Consider the following 26,805-nt stretch of genomic DNA (forward strand, 5'->3'; position numbering starts at 1 on the left):
TATAAAAGTAAAAAGGAAAAGTGATAATTGTTAAGTTTTCAGTCCCTTTTCTGTGCAATTATACTGGTTCTCATGAGTTGATAATAAACTTATTTTTCTCTGAAATTTCTCTCCATCATCTAGTGAATTTTAGCAACGATCCACCCATGAATAAATCTCAAGGATAAAAGCACAACGATGGGAAGGATACACAAACATTTCAACATTTCAAAGAACCTAACTAGCTCTTTGAGTATGGTGTGGCCAGTTATTTAGAAGTCTTCATTTTGAGTATTCAGATTTTGACTAAGGCACTCTATAAGACAAGAGCTTCCAAATTGTCACGTTTTGTAGCAAAGGGAATAATGACATTCCGTGGGGAAGTCAAGGTCCCATACAAAAATAAGGTATGGGACAGAACCTGTAAAAGAATCTGTGAAATCATAGCAAGAAACAAATTTTAAACAATAAAGGGTGAAAACACTAAAAATCTCAAAGGTATTAGAAGGAGTATTGTTGTGATAGTGAGAAAAAAGGTACAATTCATTCTAGTGAATATAGGGCATTCTTTTTTAGTGAAAAGAATAAGAACTCATTCCCAGAAGCCTTCTTTTTCACTGTGGTAAGGAATACATTTGATTTTTAAGGCAGAATCTGATAATCTACCTCTCCAAAGATTTTCCTGCTACAGCATAAAACAAGGTAATTGATATTTCTCTTGTACAAGGTAATTGATATTTCTCTTGTACTGTAGATATTCATCTTAAATCTCAGTGATCAAGACAGACAATTACATTTTTCTAGGAAACATTGACAGTTGAAACCTTTAAGTTCATCGTATAATTTGAGTAGTCAAAAAAGTAATTAATGTTCAGTTAGGTGACAGTCACATTATTTTTGCAATCACAAGACTCCAAGGCTGGATGTCTAGACATTGTAACCGTACAGCTCTACAATATGTCATTTTTCTTTCCTGCATGCCTTTTCGGCGTGTCATTTTGAAAGTCCTATCAGATTTCCTAAAGTAGAACATGCTGAAACCATTACCTTAAGACATGAATTGTGCTGAAGCAAGGTTATGTCAGCAAGCATAGCTGGAATAAAAGATAGCTGATGAAAGCTGAGCGTGTTTTAATCACTTCTACTCTTTAGAGAAACAGCCGCTGAACAAATCTGGTGAACCCTATCATTTTCTGTGTCTTGCACCCTCAGAACAATATCTGTATCTGTAAAGAACGGTTTACAGATTGGTGTTTGTCATTATTCTTAGAAATGTTTATTGTACTCTAATAGTAATAGTAATAGAAACACTAGTAAAGGCATACTATTAAGCAGACTAGCGACAAAAACTCATTATCACACTCCTTCTGAATTTTTCTGGCACAGCCCAACTTCTCAATGTGTAATGGTCCACGAAAGTGTTATTACTCAGCCTTGACACAATGGTTGCGTGTACTGTCTTACTCTTGTGACATACCCAGTGCTGAGACGCTGAAGCAATGATCTTCTAGTAGGAGGGTCTTGGTACAGTAAGTAGATATACTGGGTGTACACAGCTGTGAAGTCAAAAGACAAGAGCTCTTTCACATACAGTAGGACCCTGTTCTAACTATGCTTTGCCTAGTTTGTTCCTTTCAATCAACAACCGGACAGCTAAGATGCTTACCAGTTTCCCAGCATATGTTTCTCTCGCAAAACCAAAATCACTCTCAAAACTAAAATGTTTCTGAACTCCCTACATCTACAGGATCTTCCACTGGTCAATCTGTTGCTCTGTTCTCCGACTGATACAGATCATCTCAGAAGCTCTGCTCTCTTCCCTAGATAGCAGAGGTTGATGTTCTCCTGGTTAATCTCCACTTGACTAATTGTCTTCAACAAGCTGGTCAGGTGCCTGAGTGCCTGAGAATCTTGTCTGAGCCTACCATTCTCCTACACTATAAATTAACTATATATATAATGTCATTCTGGATAGTATCCTTATAATTGACTTGTAACATAAAAGTATTTGAGCATTCTTACTTTGATGTAGTCCAGATTCAAGTTTCAAATAATTTGAGTACTTAATTACCTTTCAAAATTTGACTTCAAGGCCAAGGAAATGAAAAAAAGATAATTCGTTATTCATCACTGTTAGTGGGATTGTTGACTCCCCCCTTGTGAGGATGAGAGATAATTTTCCTTTCAGCACTACAGAGGGTCCATATGTTTTCTACAGGAAATTATGGTTTAATAGCCTAACATACCTTAAGGGCTTATTTATATTGTGAGAGGCTGCACTTTCTCTGAAAGAATCCATATCAAGTGAACATGTACAGTAGCTGTGCAATGCGGAAGCTCTAAAAAATGAAAAGAGATGCAAATAAAAATTGGAGGAGATGATAATCACTGCATTTATTACCAACTTGTTTTATTTTATCATGATTTTTTTTCAAAGCAGAAACAGAAACAGGTGGCGCATTCTTGTTTTGACTGCTAATTGTTTATTTATGGGAAAACACCTAATGAACTATATGAACAGAAGTATTTTTCTTCATAAAAATATCAAAACTAGTACATGGATTTAAAAACAAATCCCTGTGCTACAGCATATCTATGTGAAGAACTTTGCTATTATTTTTAGTAAAATGAACAAACATAAATATTTGATTTACGCTAATTTCCTTGCTATTGAAAGAGCAGAATTGAAAAGTAAAAGATTTTCACCTTTTACTAAGTGATACAATTAAGTTTTGATTGTCTTTACTACAGATGAAGCACAGATGGATATTGACTCCAAAGTGTGGGTATACCATTGAAATCAAAATCCATTTTAAAAGTCAATGGCAATTTCCATTAAATAAATATATGTAACCCTCAATACTAAGGCAATCTGCATAGATTAATACATAGAAAAATCTTACCTTCAGCTCAAAAACTATTTCTATAGTTTGAAACTCAACAACAGTTCATTGTAACTAATTCATTACATCCATCAATGATTTAGTTCTTTTAGAATTTGACTTGGCTTGGAAAAAAACACACAGGGACATGGTGAAAACAAACTCCAAAACTTGATATTATATTCTATTGTCAAAATCCCCATTATGAGGTCATGTAAAGATTGGTGCTGTGAGTTAAATCTTCTACAGTTTCCTGCAGAGAATGGAAATGGACCACATACTCTGAGCTTTTCATCTCAGTTAATGCCTTTGGTAAATACACAGTAAAGGTATGTGTACAATGTTGACTGAGCTACACTTCAGAGACAAAGCGAAATGCTTTATAAACCTGGTTTCTTGCTTATTTGTAGGTCTTGCAGTGAAATGCACAATAGTACATCTGTTTAGTTCTGTAAGCTAAAAACAATCTGGTCTGTTACATACTATTTACCTTCAGTGTATAATCCTGCAGTCGAGAGTTACTATCCAAGGGACAAGGATAGATCAATGGTATGTTTAAATATAATAAGCTGTGATATAACAGTCACAATGCCATCCTTTCAATATTGGGACAGCAAAGTCAAAATGGCTATTTTTTGCTGTGTACTCACTCATGCAATTCAGATTTGAGAGGAAAAGATGAATATGAGGGATAAGTACAGACCAGTGCACATTTCTGTTCATATACTGTATGCTTTCAAGTTTTAGAATAATAGCACTGTTTGTACTCAATCCTCCCATTTTAGATGAGGATAAGTATTGGGACAACCTAACTTAAATTAAAGGAGTATAAAACGTAGCTTTTGGTTGTAAATCCTTTGCACCCAATAACTGCATCAAGCCTGCGACCTGCAAAAACAGAACTTTCAACTTCACTGTCCCAAGACCTTTGGAGGGCACATCTTGTAGTAAGCAGTAAGTCAGTGGACTTACATTGGTTAAGATATATTCTTGCTTTCCCTGACCATTCGAACGTTACTACTAAGGCTGAAGCCCTAACATTGGACATTGGTCCTTATCTGTCTTGTGATTGTTCAAGGGTCAAAACAGCAGAACACCAAGCTGATCGTAGGTGGCCTAGCGCAAACTGAGAGGGGCAGTGTGAAAGAACACAACAGTAATTTGTGGGTTACCACTTTTAAACGAATTACATAATTAAAGCTTGTGGAAATCTAGAGCAGACGATGTTTTTGAACCTGACACCCTGGTACCAGATAGTAACCAAGAGCCCGATAAGCTGCAGGAGCTGAATGGCCTCTCTCATTGGTAAGAGTTTCATCCATCTACCCATTTTTTAACTGCTTTAGCCATTATAGGGTTATGGGGGAGCTGGAGCCAATCCCAGCAAGTTATGGGTAGAGCATGCACCTTACATGGGAAATCAGTCCATAGCAGGGCACACACACACGTACTCACAGTAGGACCAATGTTTCCCAAAAGCCAAATAACCTACCAGCATGTCTTTGGACTCTCGGAGGAAACCCATGTGATCAAAAGGAGACCATACAAACCCAGAATTGAATCCGGGGCCGCACTGTTGCAAGGCCCCAGTGCTAACCACTGCAGAACTGACCTGCTAACCTTCCTACCTGTCTTATATAAGCAGTGCCTCTGCTGAATTCGCATGCATTCTCTAACATTGATCAATTTTCCCTGATTAGAAATGTATTTTATAAATATTGGTTAAAGCACGATTGCGAAATGGATAAAGGCCTTCATCATGGCTGAAAGCATTTTAAAATGTTTACGGCATCAGTATTACAAAAGTAAACCATTCAACTGATTCTTACTAGACTCCACACTGTACACTTTGATGTATTTACAGTATATATACATATAGCCCCTGTATACAAACCTTCATTACCAAAAACTGACACATACAGTGCATAAATTATTAGTCACATAGAGCAGTCCTGGTCTTCAGAAAAATTGATCCCCCCTCCCCCATATCTATTAATTATACAGACCAGTTTCTAATTTCCACGATCAATTCTTTACAGATTTTCTGCCACCTGCCTGCCAAATGTCAGCATCCCCGTGTTACTGAACATTCAGAGACTTCCTTTTCTGCAGGCAAAGAGACAGAAAGGCGAGCTGCACATCATTTTCCCTGCTGATGAAATGACACACGTTCTCAGAATGATTACCCCTGGTGCTTACATTTGCATGGACAAGATCCTGCATGGGAGGAAATACAGAATGTCTGAGTAGGTCAGTGCCGCGTGACCATATTGGCAACCTACAGCAACACAGAGATAGGAGCGGGACCCGTTTTTAAGAGCCTCAAACAAGGAGCTGTGTTTTAGTTTAGTGGTTCGTGATTTCGTCCATGCTGGATTAATTAGATGGCTTATTCTGCAGCATCTAATTAAAGGGAATGGACATCCATTAGACATCATCAGATTCAGCAGCCTGCTTGACCCACAGCTGTCTCGATTTCCCTGCTTTTCAGAAGTATGCTAATCAGCAGGAATGCTCTGGGACATCCCTGCCACCCCTAAGAATGTAGGAACCACTCCCCACCCGGGCACAGAGCATCCTCACTGTATTAACCGCAACTAATATTGGTATTCATTTGCTAAATCTTTATTTTTACTGTTTTATTTTATTTTAAAAAGCAGCTTACATCATACCCATTTATACAGCTGAGGCAATCTGAATGAATTGGACTCCGTTGGCTCAGGAGTCCACCCGCAGTGTCTCAGCTGGGAGTTGAACACACAGCTGGGAGCTCTAACCAGTACAGCTGCCCCTAGACCGGTCTGCTGTGAGAGCGGTGTGCTTTGAGTAATCAGTGTTATCGCTTGATTTGGTGAAACAATCTTATCAGAAAGAAGATGAACAGTATATATAATGGATTGCCAGTGGTAGAGTATGCATCTATTCATCTGCATAATTAATACGACTTAGGCTTGTAATTCTATGCATAAGTGCCTGCCAATAACAAGCTGATCTGCGAAAGCATCTCTTTATCTGCACGCCTGCTATTGCCATACCTCCCAAACGTTTCATTATCTACCTACGCGTGGCTGTCCATGACCAAGGGCTATTGAGCGTGCAGTTGCACTTTGAACCCATTTTGCTTTTAAGAGCAGAAGGGCAACTGTGCAACTCTAAAGAGTTGGCCGGCAGCCCGTCTCTCAGATCTCCCCAAGAAGAGCAGAATACATCATTGGTTTGCTGCCGGGCTTTTCCAAGCAGTGGCCTTCTGGGGGGAGTCCGGCGAAGTAATGTATTGAAATTTGATTTGAATGGTTAACACGCGGGTTTTTTTTTTTCATTAGAAAAGACATTTCTTCTGCACCGCAGGGAAATCATTCGGCGGAGGCTGCTGGAAGCAGTTGCTCCTGCAAAGCAGGGGAAGGGCATAGCTACATACTGTAACGACTCAGATAAAAATAGCCCTGAGGCTGCTGCTGTAGCTCGCTTTCCAAGTCTGCTGGCTCCCATTTTGATGGTTTTCCTCAGCCAACCTTCTTTCTGTCTTTCTTGACAATATCTATCCCTCCGTTTCCTATCTGCTTTATCCTATTCAGGCTCATGCGGGAGTCCGAGCCTATCCTGGCAAGGATGAGGTGCCAGTCCATAGCTGGGCAGATACAGACATGCACACGTTCAGTGTCCCTAGACGTCAGTTAACCTGCCGGTACGTCTTTGGACTGTGGGAGGAAGCCAGGGCACCCAGAAAGGGAACCCACACAAACACGGGGAGAACATACCAACTCCACACAGTTAGCACCTCAGAAATTGAACACAGGGCCCCAGCGCGGAGAAGCAGCAATGTTCACTATTTCTGGCAAACAGTATGTATTGTTTTAGTAACAGATTTTTTTGCTTGTCATTCAGAAGGCAAACTGCCTGTTTATTTCATCTGAAGCCTGTGGGATAAAATAGTTCACTCATAATAATAATTAATAATAATAATTGCTTACACTTATATAGCGCTTTTCTGGACACTCAAAGCGCTTTACAGGTAATGGGGATTCCCCTCCACCACCACCACTGTGCAGCCCCACCTGGATGATGCGACGGCAGCCATAGTTCGCCAGAAAGTTCACCACACATCAGCTAAATATATACAATTAGGGTCATAGTCTATTCTAAAGTTATATCAAAACTAATTCGACCAGAATGAGTGGGATTTCAGGGCTACTATTACTCATCCTGATCATGCAATTCAGAAACATTCGTGCAGGACTGTTTTTCATCTGTTTCTTGTCCGTATAAACCTCAAAATCCTGGTTTTCGGAATCAAGCTGGTTATATCGGTGCCTTTGAAAAGACAAATGCATTTGTTCCATTTACACACCTTTTTTCACCATTACTGCAGGGAATGGTAGATGTATATGGTACCTAATGACTTCTTGTGGTTTTTCAGTGAACATTCAATCAGCTTGAGAGCTTTTAACACTCAGGAGCAGAGTGGTGATGACCCTTCACCCAGAGGTCACATCCCTACTCTACCCACGGTTGTACGGTTTTGCTTGTTGAATTTAATATTATGGTCATGCTCACCATATGAGTGCTATGCTTGGTAAAAAAAATATTACTTTTTTAAAAAAGGCCTCAAGTTTTCTGAGAGTTACCTGACTTGAAGACATAAAACCCCAGGAGGAACAGTGAGTCACCTTTGTTGAGTCACAGACGACGTGAGGAAAGGCGGCAAAAAATGAGGAAGAAAACCAAGAAAACGTCAACAACTTTTGCTAACCCACGGAACTAACAAAGCAGCCATGTTGCTACACATTTACTTGAAAAGGATTTAGTGTGTGTGAGGTATGGGGGAGTTTAGGCTGGCTGTGTGCATTAATAGAGCCCAATTAAAGCAGGGGTGACCTTCAGAGAGTATGAGGCAGTGAGCGCAGTGGTGCCAGGCCATTCTTTATATAAGAGATCACTTTATTGGCCATATACAATTTCTTGCATTAGCAATTTGTCTTTTCTCACACCCCAGCTTGCTCTCCATGAGACACACAGGCAGGGAGAGAAACTTGGGGTTAGAGTGATTTATACAGCATCCCCTGGAGCAGTAGGGGCTAAGGGCCTTGCTCAGGGGCTCAACGGAGTAGGATTTCTCTGCTGGCCAAGGGATTTGAACCAGCAACCTTTCAGCCACAGGCACCGATCCTTAGCCACAGTGCCACTGCTCTGTTCCTTAGAGAGGGTGAGGGGAAGAGGGAGAGCTGTGGATTGGAGCCCTGGAATGTCCTTAATAGCGGTAAATCGCTCCCAGTCACATAGGGGTGGGGCTGCCCATTCAGCACACACAACAGGTCTCCCTTCCTCTGCCACGTGTGACTCAGGGAAGAAAACCACATAGGAGAGAAAACGTCCAGTTTATAGGACCACCTGCACCTTCTTATTCTGTTATTTCTCCTGGTCACTCAGCGGAGAAGACGATTTGACACAATTTAGTGTCCATTTAAATGTAAGAGCACGTGCATGATTACAATGAGTGGGGGGCATTCTGTCCAGTTAGTTATTTGTTTTAGTAGTGGATTTATCGGGGGGATTTCACACAACCAGCCATTTATTTAAGGAGACCAGGTTATCAGCTTGAACATATTGAACATCGTGTCTGGTTTGCCTGTTTCAGACTCTCACAAACCTGCCCGTCAGTTGGTTGTGTTATTTGCTGTTATTATCAGCTAAGCTACTTTCGGCTGAGAAAGGGAATCTTTACTATGGTCAAAATAATTGATGTTATTGTGGTGTAGAAAAGGAGACTTAAAATGTCAGTCAGAATGAATGAGTAGATAATGATACATATGATCCCAGAGATTACAGCAACCTTTGTTAAACTGTTGTGTCTGCTACAAAACACAGTAGATCAACTACAGTATATTAAATCCTTCTCGCTATAAGTGTGTGTACCCCCTTTTAATGTCACCCTTGCGGTTTTTATCATTTTTTACTTTTTCGTCCTTCTGTTTTGTGTCATGTTTCTCTAGTTCGTCACTAATGTGCAGCTGGTCCCTTTTCATTCTCTCTACCTTTAATAAAACCTTCAGCGATTATTAGCTTCAGCCCCCATCCAAGTCTGTTGGCTGTTTGATCTGATAATATGAGCCGTTCTAAAAGAGACCTGTATAAGCAAAAGCAAAATGCCTAAAACCCAGACTTAAAAAAAATGCTTTTGTTCCTTGATGTTGTATACCGACAGTACTGTCTTTTCAGTGGATACAATATTTGTTAAAAATGCAGCTGTACGTATTGGAGTTAGAGCATTGGACAATCTTTATAACTATAGCTGCAGTTAGTTTCATCTAGATCCTTGCCAGAGTCCACAGCCAGGGCTGTGAGAGAGCGTATCACAAGGACCGTTGGAGTAATCTTTCATTGCCAGCCAGTGTTGTGGGTCAGTTCCTGCTATCTGTCTCAGGACATTGTGTATATTCTGTAATGGAAATCCCTGTAGACTCCACTGCCTGTTTGGTGTGAATCCTATTATCAGGGGTCACACAGCGACTCCATCAGCAAACAGGTTCAGAAGTCAGCATCCTGTGGATCTGATGTCCTCTCGTTTACTGCCCACCCCAGGAGGGGAAGCAGTTGTGTTTCTTCATGATATGACTATGCTAGAGGGAATTTTAATAACCCTTCTCAGTTGTAAAAGACATGAAAGGCAGTGAGCACTGTTGAGTGAAAGGCTCACCCTGCTGTTATTCTACATCAGTTCCTCAATAACCTTCCAGTTTGGCTTTTCCTTCAGCACTGAAGGGATCAACAGTTAATTCCAGTGTGATTCAACATGGACGCTTGAGAAACGGAAAGGCCTTCTTTCTCCTGTGTTATCGGGGGATGATGGTCACTTCATGCTGTCTTCATTTTCTTATTCTTACTACCAGATGATTCACGGTGCAAAATCTTATCACAGTGTTTCAGTACCTTCCTATTGTAATACTTTCAAAAGAGAAACAGTAAAACACCTATGATTACAGCATGGCTATAGAGGATAAGGGAACATCTCTACCCGCAAAATCACAATGACAGAGGCATTGGATGTCCTCTTTTATTGTTTTTTTTTCCCCATGCTTATTCACCTATTTATATGGGCAAGCATGCCTTTTCATACGGTATCTCTCCTTGCAAGGATGGAAGAGGATTCTGATTGCTCCAGACAAACAACACAGAGGAGATTTTAAAACGCTCATTTCCAGCATTCCCCATGTGGAGGTGTACCTCTGGAAGAACACTGCTAGGGATAGGGCTGGGATTAATTAGCCAGGGTATCCGTGACAAAAACGATTCCAGGAAGCTGCTGGGTGATGCTGGTTTGAGGGTTGTGCTGCTACTCTAGTTGGAACCAGCTCTCAGAGCTGGCTGCATTTCTTAGACTGATGGCAAAGCGGGTCAGAAGAGCTTGTCACTCTCCCTGTGCAGTATGGGGGTTCTGTGTGTGAACCACACTTTGGGGTTTTTCGGAATCAAAAATCCATGTTATCGGAAAGCCACCTACTCCTGGTGAGTATCATGGTAGCTCAGATCCTGTCTCGCAAATGTATGGCACAAGGCAGGAATACACTCCAATTGGAATGCAAATCCATCAAAGGACACATACGGTGTGTGCACACATGCATACAAGTACACACACCCATGCACCTAAACACACAAGCACATACTGTACATATGCACACAAGGACACACACATACACCCAAGCACAGAAGCACACAAATGAAATCTGACACTAATCCACATAACCAACATGGAATGTGATAGGAAACCAGGGCACCAGGAGACAACCCACACAGAAGGCATCCCAGTTCCAAATCAATCCCACGACCCAAGAGCTGTGAGGCAGCAGTGCTATCCACCACTGTACCAACCAAGATGAAAAGTGCCACACAGAAGAAATGCAAGAAAATGAAAGGATGTCACAGTACAGTATGTCGGTGGTGCATTGGCGTCTAATATCTGGCAAATTGATCTAATGTGCCTGGTCCATGCATTGATCTCTTGAGGCCATCCTGGGTAGCAAAAATTGAAATAAAGTAATTAAGTAACAGCATGAAAAAGGCAGATAACAGCCACCTTGACATCACACGGATAATGATACCGGCTCCTCAGTTTGCACATCAAAAGATAAAAAAAACCCCACAAGCACATCATAATCCCTCTTTTTAATAAAGGTAAACAGATAAACAGGCTCATTCATCAGCCTGTCCCATTACTCACCCTGGTGTTTAAAATGATACAAAATTGCATTTTTACTGTTCATTATGGAGATGTGTCCCACAGTGCTTTATGGAGGGATGTCACAGATTTTTTTAATCCTCCCTTCTATCTTTTTGGTGTTGTTTCTGGAAAACATGTCACATATCTAGGGCTCGGAGTTTTCACTGCAGTTTGACTAGGATGCTCTAATACCTATGTAAACCAAAAATTCCCACAAAACAGAAGTCAGTGAGTGGGGCCTACAAGCCCACAGCCTGTCAAAGCTTCTCTGGACATGTTAGGAATTTCATTCACAGTTCTAGGCATCTGCAACGGCCTTCAGTCTAAGAGCCTTCAGTCAGAGCCCTTTGTAAAAAGGTACATGAAGGTTAGCAGATTTGGAATTACAATAAGTACTTAGCTTCTGGCTGCTGTTTATAGTGATATTAAATCCCAACAGCACATGTTTCAAAACTCATTATATCTAGCGCTGTTCACATAACTAAGCAATAAATCAGCCATAAAAACTAATCATTCTGTACTGTAGCCGTTGTTCACAAAGTTCGAGAGCTGTCATTAGATTTAAAGACATCCAGGTGCTTCCTTCTGTTTTTTTTCTCTGAATGTCACCATAGAGATCTCTTAGTTATCCGGTCTCTTTTTGTAAGTCACAAATCAGGTATTCATTATTCATCTTTATTCATCATTAGGCTGGAAACACATTCAATTCAGTTATAGTTAGTTAGTTTTTATTTTAAAACATGCTTTTTGAAGCTTTGAAAACTAGCAACATGCATATATAACATAGTTTTTATTTTGAATTTCTCTTTATATAAATATATAAAAAGGACAATATCTGTGTTACCAGAATTTTGACCAGGAATGCATGATGATGACTCTTATTAGTAGTAGCAGTACTAGTATTAATGCAGAAATGCCAGTCATTCATTTTTTCTAAGATATGGCAAAGGAACAAGATTTGCTTTGGTCCTTAAATATCAACTTTCAGATTAAGGTTTTGGCCTTTTCTTTTAAAACAGTTTCTGTGGCCTGTCCTAGCCTTGTCAAAGGAAAGTAGAGCATAGCAGATCAAGTCAGAATGTGGATATTATTTTCCTGGCATCCAGAGAGAATTAATCTTTTTCTGCGACAGTTTTTGACAGTCTAGCAACCTTTTTGAAGGTGAAATGTGCAGAGGTTGTACCTGGAGACTGAAAATGAACTTATAGCATGTCTTCTGCTACTCCCCTTGGTATGAAGATCCAATGCATTTTCTAGTTAAAATAAAGATATGTCTGTCAGGTCACTGGATTTAGTGAACAGTGAGTAAATTCATTTCACACTTGATTCATACTGTATCAATGACTGCTCTATGTTAGCTATTGTCCAGGGTCACGTGACCCTGCCTGTGAGACGCCTCTGGCCAGGTGACTTATTTGCTAGTTAGTGCAGGTTGTTATAAAGGATTAAAAGGTGACCTGAAAGCTATGCAGAGCGCAAAAAAGCGGAGAGTGTAAGACTGGCGCTATGAAGGAGCTGCCGTATAAAAGTGAGCAATAGCACCAGTCACTGATTGTCACATTGCTCAGAAACCCCGTATCCCCCAGTCCTCGGTGACGCAGGCGGTGCCCAGCTGTTTTCTCGCTTTCGGGGACCTTGAGTGTTGAACACAGAGATTTTCCACACTGTGTTGTTCCAACCCGAACCTAGAAACAACCAGCAAAACCCACAGGACCTGGCTATCCACAACAACCTCGGGAAGCCACCTTACGAAGTCCCGGTCACTCCCGTCCTATTCTGATAGACCGCTAGCAAAGAAAACCAGAGCCTGATTTTGCACTCTGTAAAATATTCAGAATGTCTTGTTTTGGATTGTTGGATGCAAAATGAGAAAATTAGAACAAAACGTCCTATTTATAAACTAAACAAACTTATTCTATCTTTCTACATCTGCCTTATACTATGGTCTAGTACTGAACTATATTTTATATTAGTTCAGGTGGGCAGCTGCGTCAGCATGCGTAGGCTGCAAAGGAACAAGTAATAGGTTTATTCCGTGCTGAAAGGAAAAGAAAGAAAACACAACGTTTCGGTCGTGGTGTTTTTCTTCTCTTTCAACATTTGAGATTTCCATGGCAAAGCTCTTCATCTTTGTGAACGTCACGAGAATGTGTGATCATGAGAAAGTCAATTAAGCACAATAAATGGAGTTTGCTTCCACGGTTTATAAGTTTTGATGGAAGGGTATGATTTCGAATTTTACAACCATAAATGCGTGTTGTGCCAGAGTAGGGTCGTATAGAAATACTGCGATACTAAATGTACGTTCCCCAGTGAAGCGGCTGTCACTGAATGAGAAAATCAAGGCAGGACAGTAAAACTCAGAGAAAAGCAATAAAACGGTGACATGTTCAGTAAATTAAGATAAAATATGACAGAGTGATGGAGAAAACAAAATGAAGCAGAGTGAATTCATTATATAAACCTGTCCAAATGCAGTATAGTACCGTAAAAAAATGTAACAATCAAGATTGTATGTGTTACTGTATCTATTTATGATGCTCACACCTACCTAAAATAATTTTGAAAGTTTGAGCTCAATAGGTTATAAAGTGCCTTCAGAAACAAAAAGGTACTAAACTCCAATTTCTCCCGATCCCCAAACACATAATTTATCTGGCTTTTGATCACAGGTTAATAAAATAATTAAAAGGAACAGGTCAGCTCTCTGATTCCAGCAACATCTTTTTTTGTTACGTGGTGACCAATTTAGCATAACGTCCCTTAATTCTATTTCTACAAGTTTCACTATCCATCCGACCATTCTGTCTGTCGTATTTATGACTTCTCCACGTTATCTAGAAGATGCTTATAGCCAGCAGCCATATCACCCTGCAACTCACAACTGGCAGCCCCACTGTTGCTGCTGGAAGAGGTGTTAGTGGGGCCAGCAGGGGGCGCTCACCCTGCGGTCCATGTGGGTCCTAATGCCCCAGTATAGTGATGGGGACAGTAATAATAATAATTGCTTACACTTATATAGTGCTTTTTCTGGACACTCCACTCAAAACGCTTTACAGGTAATGGGGATCCCCTCCACCACCACCAACACTATACTGTAAACAGGTGCCATCCTTTGGATGAGATGTAAAACCGAGGTCCTGACTCTCTGTGGTCATTAAAAATCCCAACTGAAAGAGTAGGGGTGTAACCCCGCCGTCCTGGCCAAATTTCCCATTGGCCCTTATCAATCATGGCCTCCTAATAATCCCCCTCTATGAATTGTATACATTACTCTGCTCTCCTCCCCACTGATAGCTGGTGTGTGGTGAGTGTACTGGTGCACTATGGCTGCTGTCGCATCATCCAGGTGGATGCTGCACACTGGTGGTGGTGGAGGGGATCCCCATTACCTGTAAAGTGCTTTGAGTGGAGTGTCCAGAAAAGCGCTATATAAGTGTAAGCAATTATTATTATTATTATCGTGTCCCAGAATACACATTCGGGCCCTTTTCATCTGCAGTTCTTTTGGGTTCGCTGTTTCTCATTTTGTATTTATAATTAATATGTCTGCTGCTTGCATCATTCTACAATTGTCTGCATTAAATGAAATCTGGCAGGTTTAGGCCCAGTCTTTTTTTAAATAATTTCTTTAGCAACGTATTTGCCAGTCAGACTTTTCTTTTGACGAGGATTTAGGTATATTAGTTGGATAAGTGGTAGGATGTTAATTTGACTGTTTATTCCTCAAGGAGAATAGGATATATCAGTAAGGTGCTATTTGCACGCTGCGATTTTTTAAAAACAGTTTTAATAATTTATCAAACTCGTCCAACAGACGTGTCAGACCGCCTGCACACTGATTATTAATATGTGAATTTTAAACATACTGGCACAGCGCCTGGAGTGGGAGGTATGCTCTGTGCGCATGTGCGGTGTGGTCGTGGAGCATCTGCCGCGCGAACTGCAAATACACGGAGCAGCTTTCTGCAGGGGAATAGGGGAACAGAAATCGGCACCGAAAGACTGCTTTTATAAAGACACGGTAAGGAATAAGAAATGCAATAACACTAGGTAACCATCCTTCTGGCTGGGTGCTGTACGTTGAGATCCAGGCATTTCCCGACTTCATACCAAATACTAGAGAAAGCAGTTGTTGGCCTAGTGACTGCCAACACGCAGTGCATTTTAAACCCACTCTCACGCAGGAGTTCAGTTTGACGTGTCTTTGTGCGAAAGCCGTCTTTCTCGGGTTCCGAACTGTCTGTACTTCCAGCATTTTTCGTTGTTGTGATTGGAATGATTTGGCACCGTGTGTATTAACGAACCATTCGTAACAATACTTAATTTAAAGGCTTATTTTATATTTTTTAACTAGATGGATGTTTGCGAAAGCATGCTGATTTAAGAGCTTTATTAGCTTTATGTTTCACCTGTTGTCACCGGTGTAAATGTTTGTTTTATTTCGGTTTTAGTAAATTGATGCATCCCTCCTGTTAAGCAGGTGCAGAGAATTAGTAATACGCTAAGTTGAAGAGTAATAAGGTTTACTGTTTCTTTCAGGCGGGTATGAATCCTGAATATGATGTAAAAACAACAGAAGCTTACATGTTTGTCTTTTTCAATTGAACGTTTCAGTCTCTCTCGTGGACAGCTCCGGTGGAAGAAAGTAACATGCCAAAAATTACTCTAAAAGGCATCGCCGTGGATTTTCCTTTCACTCCCTATAAATGTCAAGAGGATTACATGAACAAAGTTATTGAATGCCTGCAAAACGTAAGTTCAGTACACGATGTTTTTTTTTCAGCTATGTTGTTGTGCAAGGGGAGGTAAAAACAGGATTCCATAAAGTTACGAGACTTAATGTTTGAGTAAGTGGGTATAACTGTAATATTTTTGTGTCTGATTGTCTCGTTTTATTCATTTCAGAACTTCCTTTATTGTTGTTAAAGTAATTGTTAAAGCAGCTACAGTAGTTTAGATATCATTGATTTCCAACCCGGAAGCACGTTGTTGTTAGAGGGCTGTTTGGTTTAGCATCAACCAATCATAGGGGCGAATGCCCAGTCCTCGTTGCTTCATTGGCTGGGATGTCCAGATTGACAAGTAAGTAAGGAGGCGGGTTGACCGACCACGTTCCTGTTAGACTGCAGATCGGGCTGAAAATTAGCATTTCCGTACTAAATATACTGTCGCACCTGAAGTGAATTAAAGCGGTTTGAAAAGCAAAATCATTGTGCTGTTGTATAGTTTTTTTTCCCTGTTTTTTTATGGATACATAGCTGTTAACAGCGGCAGCTCATTTGAAGGGAAACGTAATGCTCTCATACTGTACATACGAGAACAAACACAAGCAGCTTCAGATTGTTGGAAAATCGTCTGAAAAATATTGCAGATGAAAGGAACTGTTGGGAACTCTAGATTGACTGGAAGATCATATTAAACGGGTAGTGGGTTGATCTAATTAAACAGCACCACTACTACCTTCAAAGCTGATCTCATGGAATCTGAGGAGCTCGGCCTGCTCACTGCTGTGCTGGGAGACCTCTAAGGAAAAGGGAGACGTTACACTAAAGCCTCGACTCCTTGGTCATTAAAGGCCTCTGGGTGCCATTCGTATGAATAGGGCTGTTATCCTCCGATTAAATTCCACTCTGGATTCGATTAGTCTGGGATTTCAGAACAGTTCTTCCCTAACTTAGCTGGTGAAGCAGTTTGTCACTCTGCTCAGAATGGCTGCTGTTCCCAGGAGTTGCACTGCAGTGCTGCGTGACGTGGGTCCCCTCAGTTCTTTGGCATCCTTCAGAATAAAAAGCACTATAGACATGCAAGAATGGTTATTAAATCCAAGCCATGTTTATAATAATAATAATAATAATAAACTTTATTTTATATAGCGCCTTTAAAGGTGGCTTCTCAACGCGCTTTACAGGATGACAATAACAATAGATAAGAGAATACAACAATAAGTAAAAAGAATACACCAGATAAAACACAATGACAATATATAGAGGAGACCGTGGATGGTGGTACTAAGAAGAGCAGAGGGGTGAAGAATGGAACCAGTTCAGTAAAGGCTTTTCTGAAGAAGAGGGTTTTGAGTCTGGATTTGAAGGAGGTTAGAGAAGGTGACTCTCTGATATCCTTGGGGAAAGAGTTCCAGAGCTTGGGGGCATAACAGGAGAAGGCCCTGTCGCCCATACAATGTAGATGTTTAATTCGCTCAGGGAAACGGAGGGACGAGTTATTTGGTGATTTGGATTTTTGAAGGGACAGAAATATATTTAGCTTCATACACATCCACGAGGGTGCCTAGATCAAACAGTGAGCACTCTACTTTACTGCAGCTCAAAAGGCTTTTCTCAATTACATTGAAACACTGATTTTGGTCATTCGTTGTGGATGACTTAACTTGTTTTATATAATACGTTTTTTTTCTTGCCTGACTTGGATCAGCCAAGTTAAGGCTCGCTCCGTCGTTGAAGAGAACTGCACATGATGAACTTAACAATGATTCCCTTTAATCTGGTCAATGTAATCAACAAGGAATACCAGCTTTGATTGGGTACAATTCAGAAGGATGTCTGGTCTGACCTCCTTTGTGAAATATGTCATGGGAGGTAGGGGCTTTAATTTTAAAAAGAGATCCTTGTTCCACTTCGTGTAACTGGGCTCTTGCATGCTCAATATGTTATAGGAGTGCCATCGCTCTCCTAGAAACCTAGACAGTGCAGAATTCCACCATTTAGATGCAATTGTTCTTCCTGTTAAGCAGAGCTATCTACTGTCTAGGGAGTGGCACTTCCTGATCACTCCAAGGACTGTCCTGGATATTAGGATGGAATTTGATGCACTCCAAGACAAGCCTGGAAGGCTTCAGTAGATTTGGCTCTTTTGTGGGTCCCAACTCTGGCCGATTGTGCCGGTGTGGCTCTGTGGCTCAGGATCTGCGCCCGTGGCTGGAAGGTTGCCGGATCGCATCCCGCGGCCGGCAGAGGAATCCTACTCCTGAGCGAGGCCCTTCACCCCCACTGCTCCAGGGGCGCCGTATAAATGGCTGACCCTGCGCTCTGACCCCCAGCTTCTCTTCATGTCTGTGTCTCTCATGGAGAGCAAGTTGGGGTATGCGAAAAGACAAATTTCTAACCCAAGAAATTGTATATGGCCAATAAAATCTCTTCAGCAGGTCCAGGTCTGCTTCAGTTTCCTAGGCAGCAGACATTCGGTTTCATATAGTTTGCTCCCCTCTCCAGTGAAGGGACATCTGTTTATTCTCCTCTCCTGTCAATGAGTCAGATCAAATCAAACAGGCTGAGGATCAAAGAAGGAGGGTATGTCTTTCTACATTGCACTTGTAAATTGCCAACCTCAGTCTGTATGGGCCCAGTTTGTATGCTCTCTGTTTGGTTTACAACTTGATTGCAGATCTCTATTATCTGTTTATCACCGGACAATAATAAGTTCACACAGGTCAGGCAGCAGGCCATAGTGTGGACCCTCAGGCTAAGCTTGACTGGTGCTTAATGTATCCCTGCCTACTTACAGAGGCCAAACACACTGTCTAGAAAATTTTATACTTTATTTTGTACTTATTTCCATTCCAGTTCCCTAGGCCTAAAGGCATGGGTTTGTTTGCTCTCTGTATTGGGGTGCCAGAGGGCTCACTTTAATGGGGGTTGACAGATTGCATTGGTCTTGATCGCTGTGTCTGAGTTGTATGGGCCGGGGCAGCAGAACATGATGAGTGAATCTTTGACACCTTCCCCCTGCTTATTACAGTGGGAGCTTGACATTTCATTTCACGGTACAATACCCCGATAGCTGAACCCGTTATTGTTATTAGGGCTTTGTTTCTTCTGCCTATACTATGTAATACTGTATAAAGAATTAAAGATGACTAATACGGTGCAGAGCTTTGACCTTTTTGTAGAAACTTTATTTCCACTGCAGTGTACAGTGTTTTTTTTAAATGTCATTTGAGTATTGTTTTATGGTTGGACGGTGCTATGTCTGTCTTAATTTTTTTATTATGAAATAATGATTTGTGCTTGTCCGGATATTCATGTTTGTCATTGCGGCCGTTGTGTTCGTCACCCTGTGCAAGAGCCGGGCTGACAGAACGATGAGTGTTATTTTACGGGCAGATGCCAAGTAGTGTCTTTTGCAATCTCTTGGGTGTTGCTTTGGAATACTTTGGATAAATGCATGCCTGTGTAATTAGTAGTGTAAACATTGATCTTATACCTTTATTAGCATAGCGGTATTGGTATTGAACCAAGGCAGTCTCTGGGGAGTAGAACAAATGCTGTTCCTTTGTCAGCTGAGCTTTAGAATTGTACATTACTGGAGAAAAAATACACTTTATCTGGTGAACTCATGGAGTTTTATTCCTTTACTTCTAGAGGGTAAATGGCGTTCTGGAGAGCCCGACTGGCACAGGGAAGACTCTGTGCCTGCTGTGCGCCTCGCTGGCTTGGAGAGATCACTTCAAAGACACTATTTCCGCTAGGAAGATAGCCGAGAAAATGGGCGGTGTGGAGCTCTTTCCTGACAGGCCTCTGTCTTCATGGGGCTCTTCTGCTACAGATGGAGACACACCTGGTATATGTTCTTTAATATCCATGTCAAGCTTTTGCGCTAGTGGTTGTATTAAAATGACCGGGAGTTTTTTAAAAAATCAGTGTTTCCTTAGTGTGCAAGTGTTGTGATTTTCTCTCGTAATATGCTGTGCATGCATGAGGGTTTTGCATCATTCTTGAATACTTTATCACATTGCATAAACATTAATATGGTTTAAAAATTCTATGAAATAGAATTAGGTAAGTATGAAGTTCAGATTAGTATGTAAACTGACGTTTATTTTCATATGAGTCTGCAAGTCAAAACATGAATATTAAGAAGAACAAAACTGTTTGGGCAGTGATTCTTTGCACTGGAAAATCTCGAATAAGCAGCAACTTGTGGCTGAAGTGATGGATGGGAAGATAGATCAGAATGTTCACTGCTATTGTGTAAAAAGATCTTAGTGACCTAAATTATGAACGTCTTCAATAAAAACACTGACATGTTGTCCCTTCTATAACGCTGGTTATTTATTTGCCAGACCATTACATTTAAAAGAAAAAACCTTGTTTTACATAATTTAACTTCACTAGTGTGGAAGAATCTAATTTGGATCGAACTGAGCTATAAGTTTCAATTTATTTTGTCAGATTAGAAAGCTTTTAAGTCAGTAGTTTCTGGTGGTTCAGTATAAAACACCATTGATAGCTGCTCTGATTTCTCTCATGTCCCTGTTTTTTTCTATCCGAACCAGTCCTTTAAATCTCTTTTCACAGGAAAAAATTGTTTTTTTTTCCCAGTAACCGGATATTCTTTTTCCCTAAACCGTTTTCTCTTTGAGGGCTGCAGATCTGACCAAGCTTATGTTCCACAGAAAACAAAATATACAAATCTGCGAATGAAGTGTTTTCTGTAGTTAACCGGATGTTCGATGGATTGCAACACTTTCTAGGATACTGTACTTCCCGGCGCTAAATATGTTTTTAACAGTAGGATGCTATTCCGTTGTTTGAAAATATTTTCTGCCCGTATTTAAAAAGTTAATTCTGCCTCTTCAGCTGTTTGCCTTTCAAAAACCTCCTAAGAAATGAATGAGTGGGTTAAACTGTGAAAGCAGATGTGGGGGTGTGGTGCAGAATTCTGCCTGGCACCCCTAAGCATAGAACTCAAGCACAGAGACAGCTAAACTCTTCCATCCTTTTCTCTGTATGACCCAGCTGGAGCTAATTTCACGTACACAAGTACTCCACCCATGTTCTTACTGTTACACAGCCTGCTTTATCTCCTGTTAGTACAAAATACAGTTCTAGTTCTGGGATAAAATTCCCCCGTCTCTCAAATCGTTAATCATTAATAGATTGGAAATGTTTTTTAGCATTCGTACGGCACTTTCATTAACGAGCTCAACGTATTCGTTCTGTAAGAGTCTTTTATGGGTTCCCAGCATGTTTTGCAGTGTCTTTTTTTTTTCCCTCCTGGATTGTGTGTGGTGGATGAGTAGGGTCAAAGGTTAACGACAGCGCGGCTATGGCAGGCGGCGGGGGGACAGTCCAGTGGAAAATAGGGTCATGTAACAGATCACCCTGTGAATATAGATGAGTGAACGTGAAAAGACTGTAGACGGTGCTAATAGAAATGCAGCAAAGGACCGCGGAAGGGGGAAAAATAATGAGGCCTGTCAGTGGAAATGATCCATTTACCTTAATTGGATAATTAGATACAATGAATTTGGTTCAAAAATAAGTCATCGAGTTTTCAGATAGGCGTATAAAGAAAGAGATTGAGGCAATATAAAGCATTTTATAGGAAATGTCCTTGTGTGTTTGCAGGAGAGCATGTTGGTCACAGAAATTTTCTGTGCAACCGCATGTACCCCTGGTTTATCAAGAGATACTGTAAATGTATAAGTTGAAGGATCTGACTTGAGTGTAATGAAGGCGGCTTAACGTTTTGAATGAAAATATCTTCTGATTTTTTAAGATGATACATTAGACCTTTGGAAGATTTCCTCTTGCTGCTTCAGTTCTCCAAACAGTTAAGATCACTTCAAGTTGCCGTAGTCTAGATTGGGATAGAGGCTGGTCATTCAGATCGTCCATGTGAGGTTTATAGTGAGCAGCACTGTTAATATTCCCTTTTCACCAAAGGCTTTTTGTTCCTTCCAGTGCTATAAGAATGCATCTCGGGGAGGGTTTGCATGCTTTGTCATTGTGTGAGGATTGTGTGCAAAGAAACAATGACCGAGTCGAGGGAGTCGGAACGGGATTTGTGTCAGTTGACTTTTTTCTTTCTATTGAAGAACTTTTCATTTTCTGTGACATGCCAGGGTGCATGCATATTTATGGTTTTCAACCTTTAATAAGAACGGCGTTTCCTTATTCAAAGACCGCATGCCTGTGCTATTATTGTTGGTGCTGTAAAATTGTGCAGAGAGATATAACTCCTGCCTTTGACAAATGGCATTCATTTTAAGTAAGGCACTGGCATATCTGTAACCCAGCTTTCTTTGGCTAAAGCACTGACTTTAAAAAACATGCAGGACATGGTCAATCACTTGGTTAATGTCACTCATTAAAGCTATGTTTACTTTGTATTCGCAAAACACCTGACGTGTAACCATGTTTTTTAAATGGGTGTCGCCATTTTTTGCATTTTTATGCCCCCAGTTTAGACTTAATTGTTAGACTTAATAGTAATTGAATAATTGTGTGTTGTCAATCAATTCGGCTCACTGCAGATGACCTCTATATGAATATGGGAGAGAGGAAGGCCACACATTTCTCCTAAGCTTGCATTGTGGACCCACCTGTGTTTTCCTGCACTGTCTGTGCAACAATGCGTATAGCACAGCATGGCAGTGGCTGAACAGCTTCTCTAGCTCTTGTTGTTTGCTGCTCCTTCAAGGGCATTTAGCAAACAGTGCCGGCTTCTGTTCTGGGGTGAGCTGAGGGTACTTACCCACCCAGTGCCTGTATCAGTTTGACAATTTTCTTCATGTCCTGGAGAATCCAAGTCGCAGCCAGCAGATGACATAACTCTAGACTTGAGCCAGCGATGTGTGCAGAGTAGGTCTTAACTCCTCCCAAACAGTAGCACATTTGATTTTGACAGGTCTGGACATACAACTGAAAACAACAAAAATTTCACAACTTGTCCCGGGTTTCTACTTTATGCATTTTTGAAAAACTTTGAGTCCTTTGTGACACTGTGCCTAATTTTCTGTTTGGATGGATGGATTCAAATAATGAGCAATTTCTGCCAAATAAGTATAAACGTATCTCATCAATAAATGTAATGCATGTATTTCTAACATGCTATTAAATGGAATTTAATTTTTTTATAAACAGGTGAACACGTGCAACATTTTAATCAAATGTTTTTGAACAGTTAAGGTTAATCTTAATGTTATTTTTAAAGATGGATGCTTTATTACACCTAAAATCTGTTGTTTTTGTTTTCCAGCTTATTACACAGATATTCCGAAGATTATTTATTCATCCAGGACACATTCCCAGCTAACCCAGGTCATCGGTGAGCTAAAGAACACTGCATACAGGTAAGAGCTCGTTTTCGTCCACGCCATCATCCCTAAGGGATATAAACGGACATAAATTGTATTTCAAAACGGTTTAGATCTGCTATTATAGGGCACTGTCTGTGAAATCTTCCGCACAGTCAGTTCCGAATTACACATGAAGGCGTTCAACACAGCTGTTGTGGTCGAAGCGCCGGGTGACCTCATTTGATATTGGGCTGGTTGTTAAAATGATTCTGTATCTGTAGATTGTAATGCTCCAGGCTGTTTCAGCACTTTGAACATTGGAAGATATTGCTACCTAGAGACTGCCTTTTATCTATTCAAAACTGCACAGTATGATATGCCGACAAATAATAATGTTTCCTAGTTTATGCAGCTGGAAATAGCTGTGAGCATTTTCCATTTTGGCCAGTTTTTTTGTGGTAATTAAAAGCCCTTTCATATGGGATAATCAGTCCAGGGCTTCTTGTGCATTTAACACTGATGTGGCAACGCAACACTTGATCTTTAAGAAACCGAGGCTCTTCACAGTATGTGTGCATGCAGCAAGAGGTATCTTCGGTGATTTGGTTAACCTGTTTTTGGCGGAATTGGCGTTTTTTCTCTTCTGGATGTGCTGAACTGTTATGTATCTGCCTTTTCCTCTCAGGCCTAAAGTGTGTGTACTGGGATCCAGGGAGCAGCTGTGCATCAACCCCGACGTGATGAGACAGGAAAGTAACCACATTAAGGTAATAAAACAGGGGAATGAGATAAAACAAGGCACTTAAATCCCGTTTATCGCTGGCTCACATCAGCCGAAGCCTAATCGCTTTTTATGGGGCGCTCGGAATTCTCCTAGTTGAGCTCTCTGCTTCTGTCCCACGTTCCTCGTTGCTTCGTATTTCTGGGCAGTGAGCTGCAGGGAAAGTCGGAGTGCTCACCTCTGCTCCTGGGGTTTCTAGCTTGGGCCCAGAAGGACTTGGGAGGAGGAGTCAGTTCAACCCGATGTACCTCTGACAATTATGAGTCTAAAGTGAGAGGAGTTGTCCTCCAGGCAAAAATATCCCATTAGCCATGTTGAAATTATTTCCATCACATTCGAATGCTAACAGCTCTGAGAACAGAATGGTCAAGCAGTACAAATCCTTTACTTAAAAGCCCAGAAGATGCATACAGCATACTGTCTTGAACTCCAGGCTTGGCCCATTGCATTCCTGCCTTATGAGGGTTGTAAAATGCTGCTGCATACTGTACATACAAACCTTTTATTTAGGAGAGACATGAGAAAGCTTTTAAAATGGTTTCATTGCCCACGGGGTTGAAAACCTGGATTTCCGCCAGTCCTGAAAACGAGTGTGTCCCAGCTCTTTTCTCTGCAGTACCCAGCCAGCGGTTTCAGGTTTGTCTTCAGTTGAAGATGCCAAGGGCAGCACCGTGGTGCAGTGATTAGCATTGCTGCCTTGCAGCACTGGAGCCCTGGGTTCAAATCCTGGAGTGCTATCTGTGTGGAGTTTGCACGTTCTGTCCACATTTGCGTAGGTTTCTTCAGGGTCCTTGGTTAATAGGCTTCTCAGAAACCTGGCCCTGGTGTGAGTGTGTTTGAGTGTCTCCTTGTCCATCTGCCCCCGCGATGGACTGGCATCCGGTCCAGGGTGTGTCCTGCCTTGTGCCTGTTGCTTGTGGGGATCGGCTCCCACTCCCTGTGACTCTGTACTGGAGGAAGCGATTAGAAAATGGATGGATGGCTGTAAATGCCTACTTTTGCACAGCAGTTCAATTAGGCTGTACGAATTAGTTTCAAGATCAATCCAGAAAATAATTTCTAATCCAGAAAATGGATGAATTTGACTGTTCCAGATAGAAGCACTTTGGAGAGCTGTTGTATTTTATTTTTCCTGTTTATTGAACATTTCATCGGAACAATTTATCTTTATTTATATCCGGATTTCTGGATTAGATAATGTCACTATTTGGTTTGTGGTTCAATTATGAAAATTTGTAACATAAATTATAAAGATATATAATTTTTAGAGAATGTTTCTGCTTCCCTTTCTTTTTTAATAAGCTGTTCAGTGGAATACGTTAACAGCATTTTTCTCGTTGTTATTGATCTAATGCCTGTACCAGTAGTATATACAATACGTAATGACATGTTTCCTTCAAAGTATAATCTTTGTTTAAATTCATGTTGCTGCCATGTGTGTATATTTTGATCTTTAAGAGAAAAACACGAATTGTGTTCCAATTCAAAAAAAGGTGTAATCTTTACAGTATTTGTGTGCCTTTTATTGTTTATGTGCAGTTGTTTAAAACTTTAATTTCTTTTCAGGTACACATGTGCCGAGCCAAGATGTCAACTCGCTCCTGTCTATTCTACAACAATGTTGAAGGTAGTCACCAGATTCCATTATTACTGGAGAATAATCATAATAGTTTTCTGATTACACAAGATTATCTGAAGGAGTCTTCATTTTCACCTTTTCACACCCTTAAACGCCAAATTGCCTAAATAGAATTCTGATTCCTCTTTGTGTATGTGAAGTCAGTCTTAATAGCCACGGACAGCTGTAATACACATGTACAGTAAACATATACCCACGTGGCACAGTCCCAGACAGTTCTAAGTGAACGAGTGTTGAAAGGTGAGCAGACCGGTCCACAGAGAGATCAAGAATGATTAAGACAAAGGGAGGCAGCCGGAGCTGAGTGAGAGAGCTGGTAACAGGGCAGCAGCTTGTCCTGAGCTCCGGGGTGAAAGCCAGGCTGGGGAGCAACACGCAGCCACTGCTGGGAGAGGAAAGCAGAGAGTCTGTGTGGCGCCACCTGCCTGAGGGGGACAGAGAGAGGGGAGATGGAAGACAGGGGGATGGATCGGGAGAGATGAGGGATCAGGGATGTGATTCCTGCCTGAGGGGGGCAGAGAGAGGGGAGAAGGAAGACGGGGATGGATCGGGAGAGAGGAGGGATCAGGGATGTGATTCCTGCCTGAGGGGGTCAGGCAGGGGGATGGATTGGGAGAGAGGAGGGATCAGGGATGTGATTCCTGCCTGAGGGGGGCAGAGAGAGGGGAGAAGCAAGACAGGGGGATGGATCGGGAGAGATGAGGGATCAGGGATGTGATTCCTGCCTGAGAGGGGCAGAGAGAGGGGAGAAGGAAGACAGGGGGATGGATCGGGAGAGAGGAGGGATCAGGGATGTGATTCCTGCCTGAGGGGGTCAGGCAGGGGGATGGATTGGGAGAGAGGAGGGATCAGGGATGTGATTCCTGCCTGAGGGGGGCAGAGAGAGGGGAGAAGGAAGACGGGGATGGATCGGGAGAGAGGAGGGATCAGGGATGTGATTCCTGCCTGAGGGGGTCAGGCAGGGGGATGGATTGGGAGAGAGGAGGGATCAGGGATGTGATTCCTGCCTGAGGGGGGCAGAGAGAGGGGAGAAGGAAGACAGGGGGATGGATCGGGAGAGATGAGGGATCAGGGATGTGATTCCTGCCTGAGGGGGGCAGAGAGAGGGGAGAAGGAAGACAGGGGGATGGATCGGGAGAGAGGAGGGATCAGGGATGTGATTCCTGCCTGAGAGGGGCAGGCAGGGGGATGGATCAGGAGAGAGGAGGGATCAAAGATGGTTTCGTCCTTATGGGAATATACACCCGAGGGAAATATTTAATGAAT

At 41.5% G+C, this 26,805-nt stretch overlaps 1 protein-coding gene across 3 annotated transcripts in view; it reads left to right on the top strand.

Moving 5' to 3' along the window:
- Positions 1 to 14,999: 14,999 nt before the first annotated feature.
- The window catches only part of rtel1 (regulator of telomere elongation helicase 1), a 74,261-nt gene continuing 62,455 nt past the window's right edge, over positions 15,000 to 26,805 (top strand). For 2 of the 3 annotated variants that reach the window (XM_069179319.1, XM_069179321.1), the window contains exons 1-6: positions 15,000 to 15,100; positions 15,694 to 15,831; positions 19,458 to 19,656; positions 23,080 to 23,173; positions 23,805 to 23,886; positions 25,467 to 25,527. In XM_069179319.1, coding sequence (XP_069035420.1) covers positions 15,730 to 15,831; positions 19,458 to 19,656; positions 23,080 to 23,173; positions 23,805 to 23,886; positions 25,467 to 25,527 — 538 coding nt within the window. In that variant the 5' untranslated portion in view covers positions 15,000 to 15,100; positions 15,694 to 15,729. Of the gene's footprint in view, positions 15,101 to 15,693; positions 15,832 to 19,457; positions 19,657 to 23,079; positions 23,174 to 23,804; positions 23,887 to 25,466; positions 25,528 to 26,805 lie in introns of those variants that run through there. The other variant, XM_069179320.1, reaches the window with a different exon arrangement.

This window comes from Lepisosteus oculatus, chromosome 16 (assembly GCF_040954835.1).
Source record: "Lepisosteus oculatus isolate fLepOcu1 chromosome 16, fLepOcu1.hap2, whole genome shotgun sequence".
Taxonomy (NCBI): Eukaryota; Metazoa; Chordata; class Actinopteri; order Semionotiformes; family Lepisosteidae; genus Lepisosteus; species Lepisosteus oculatus.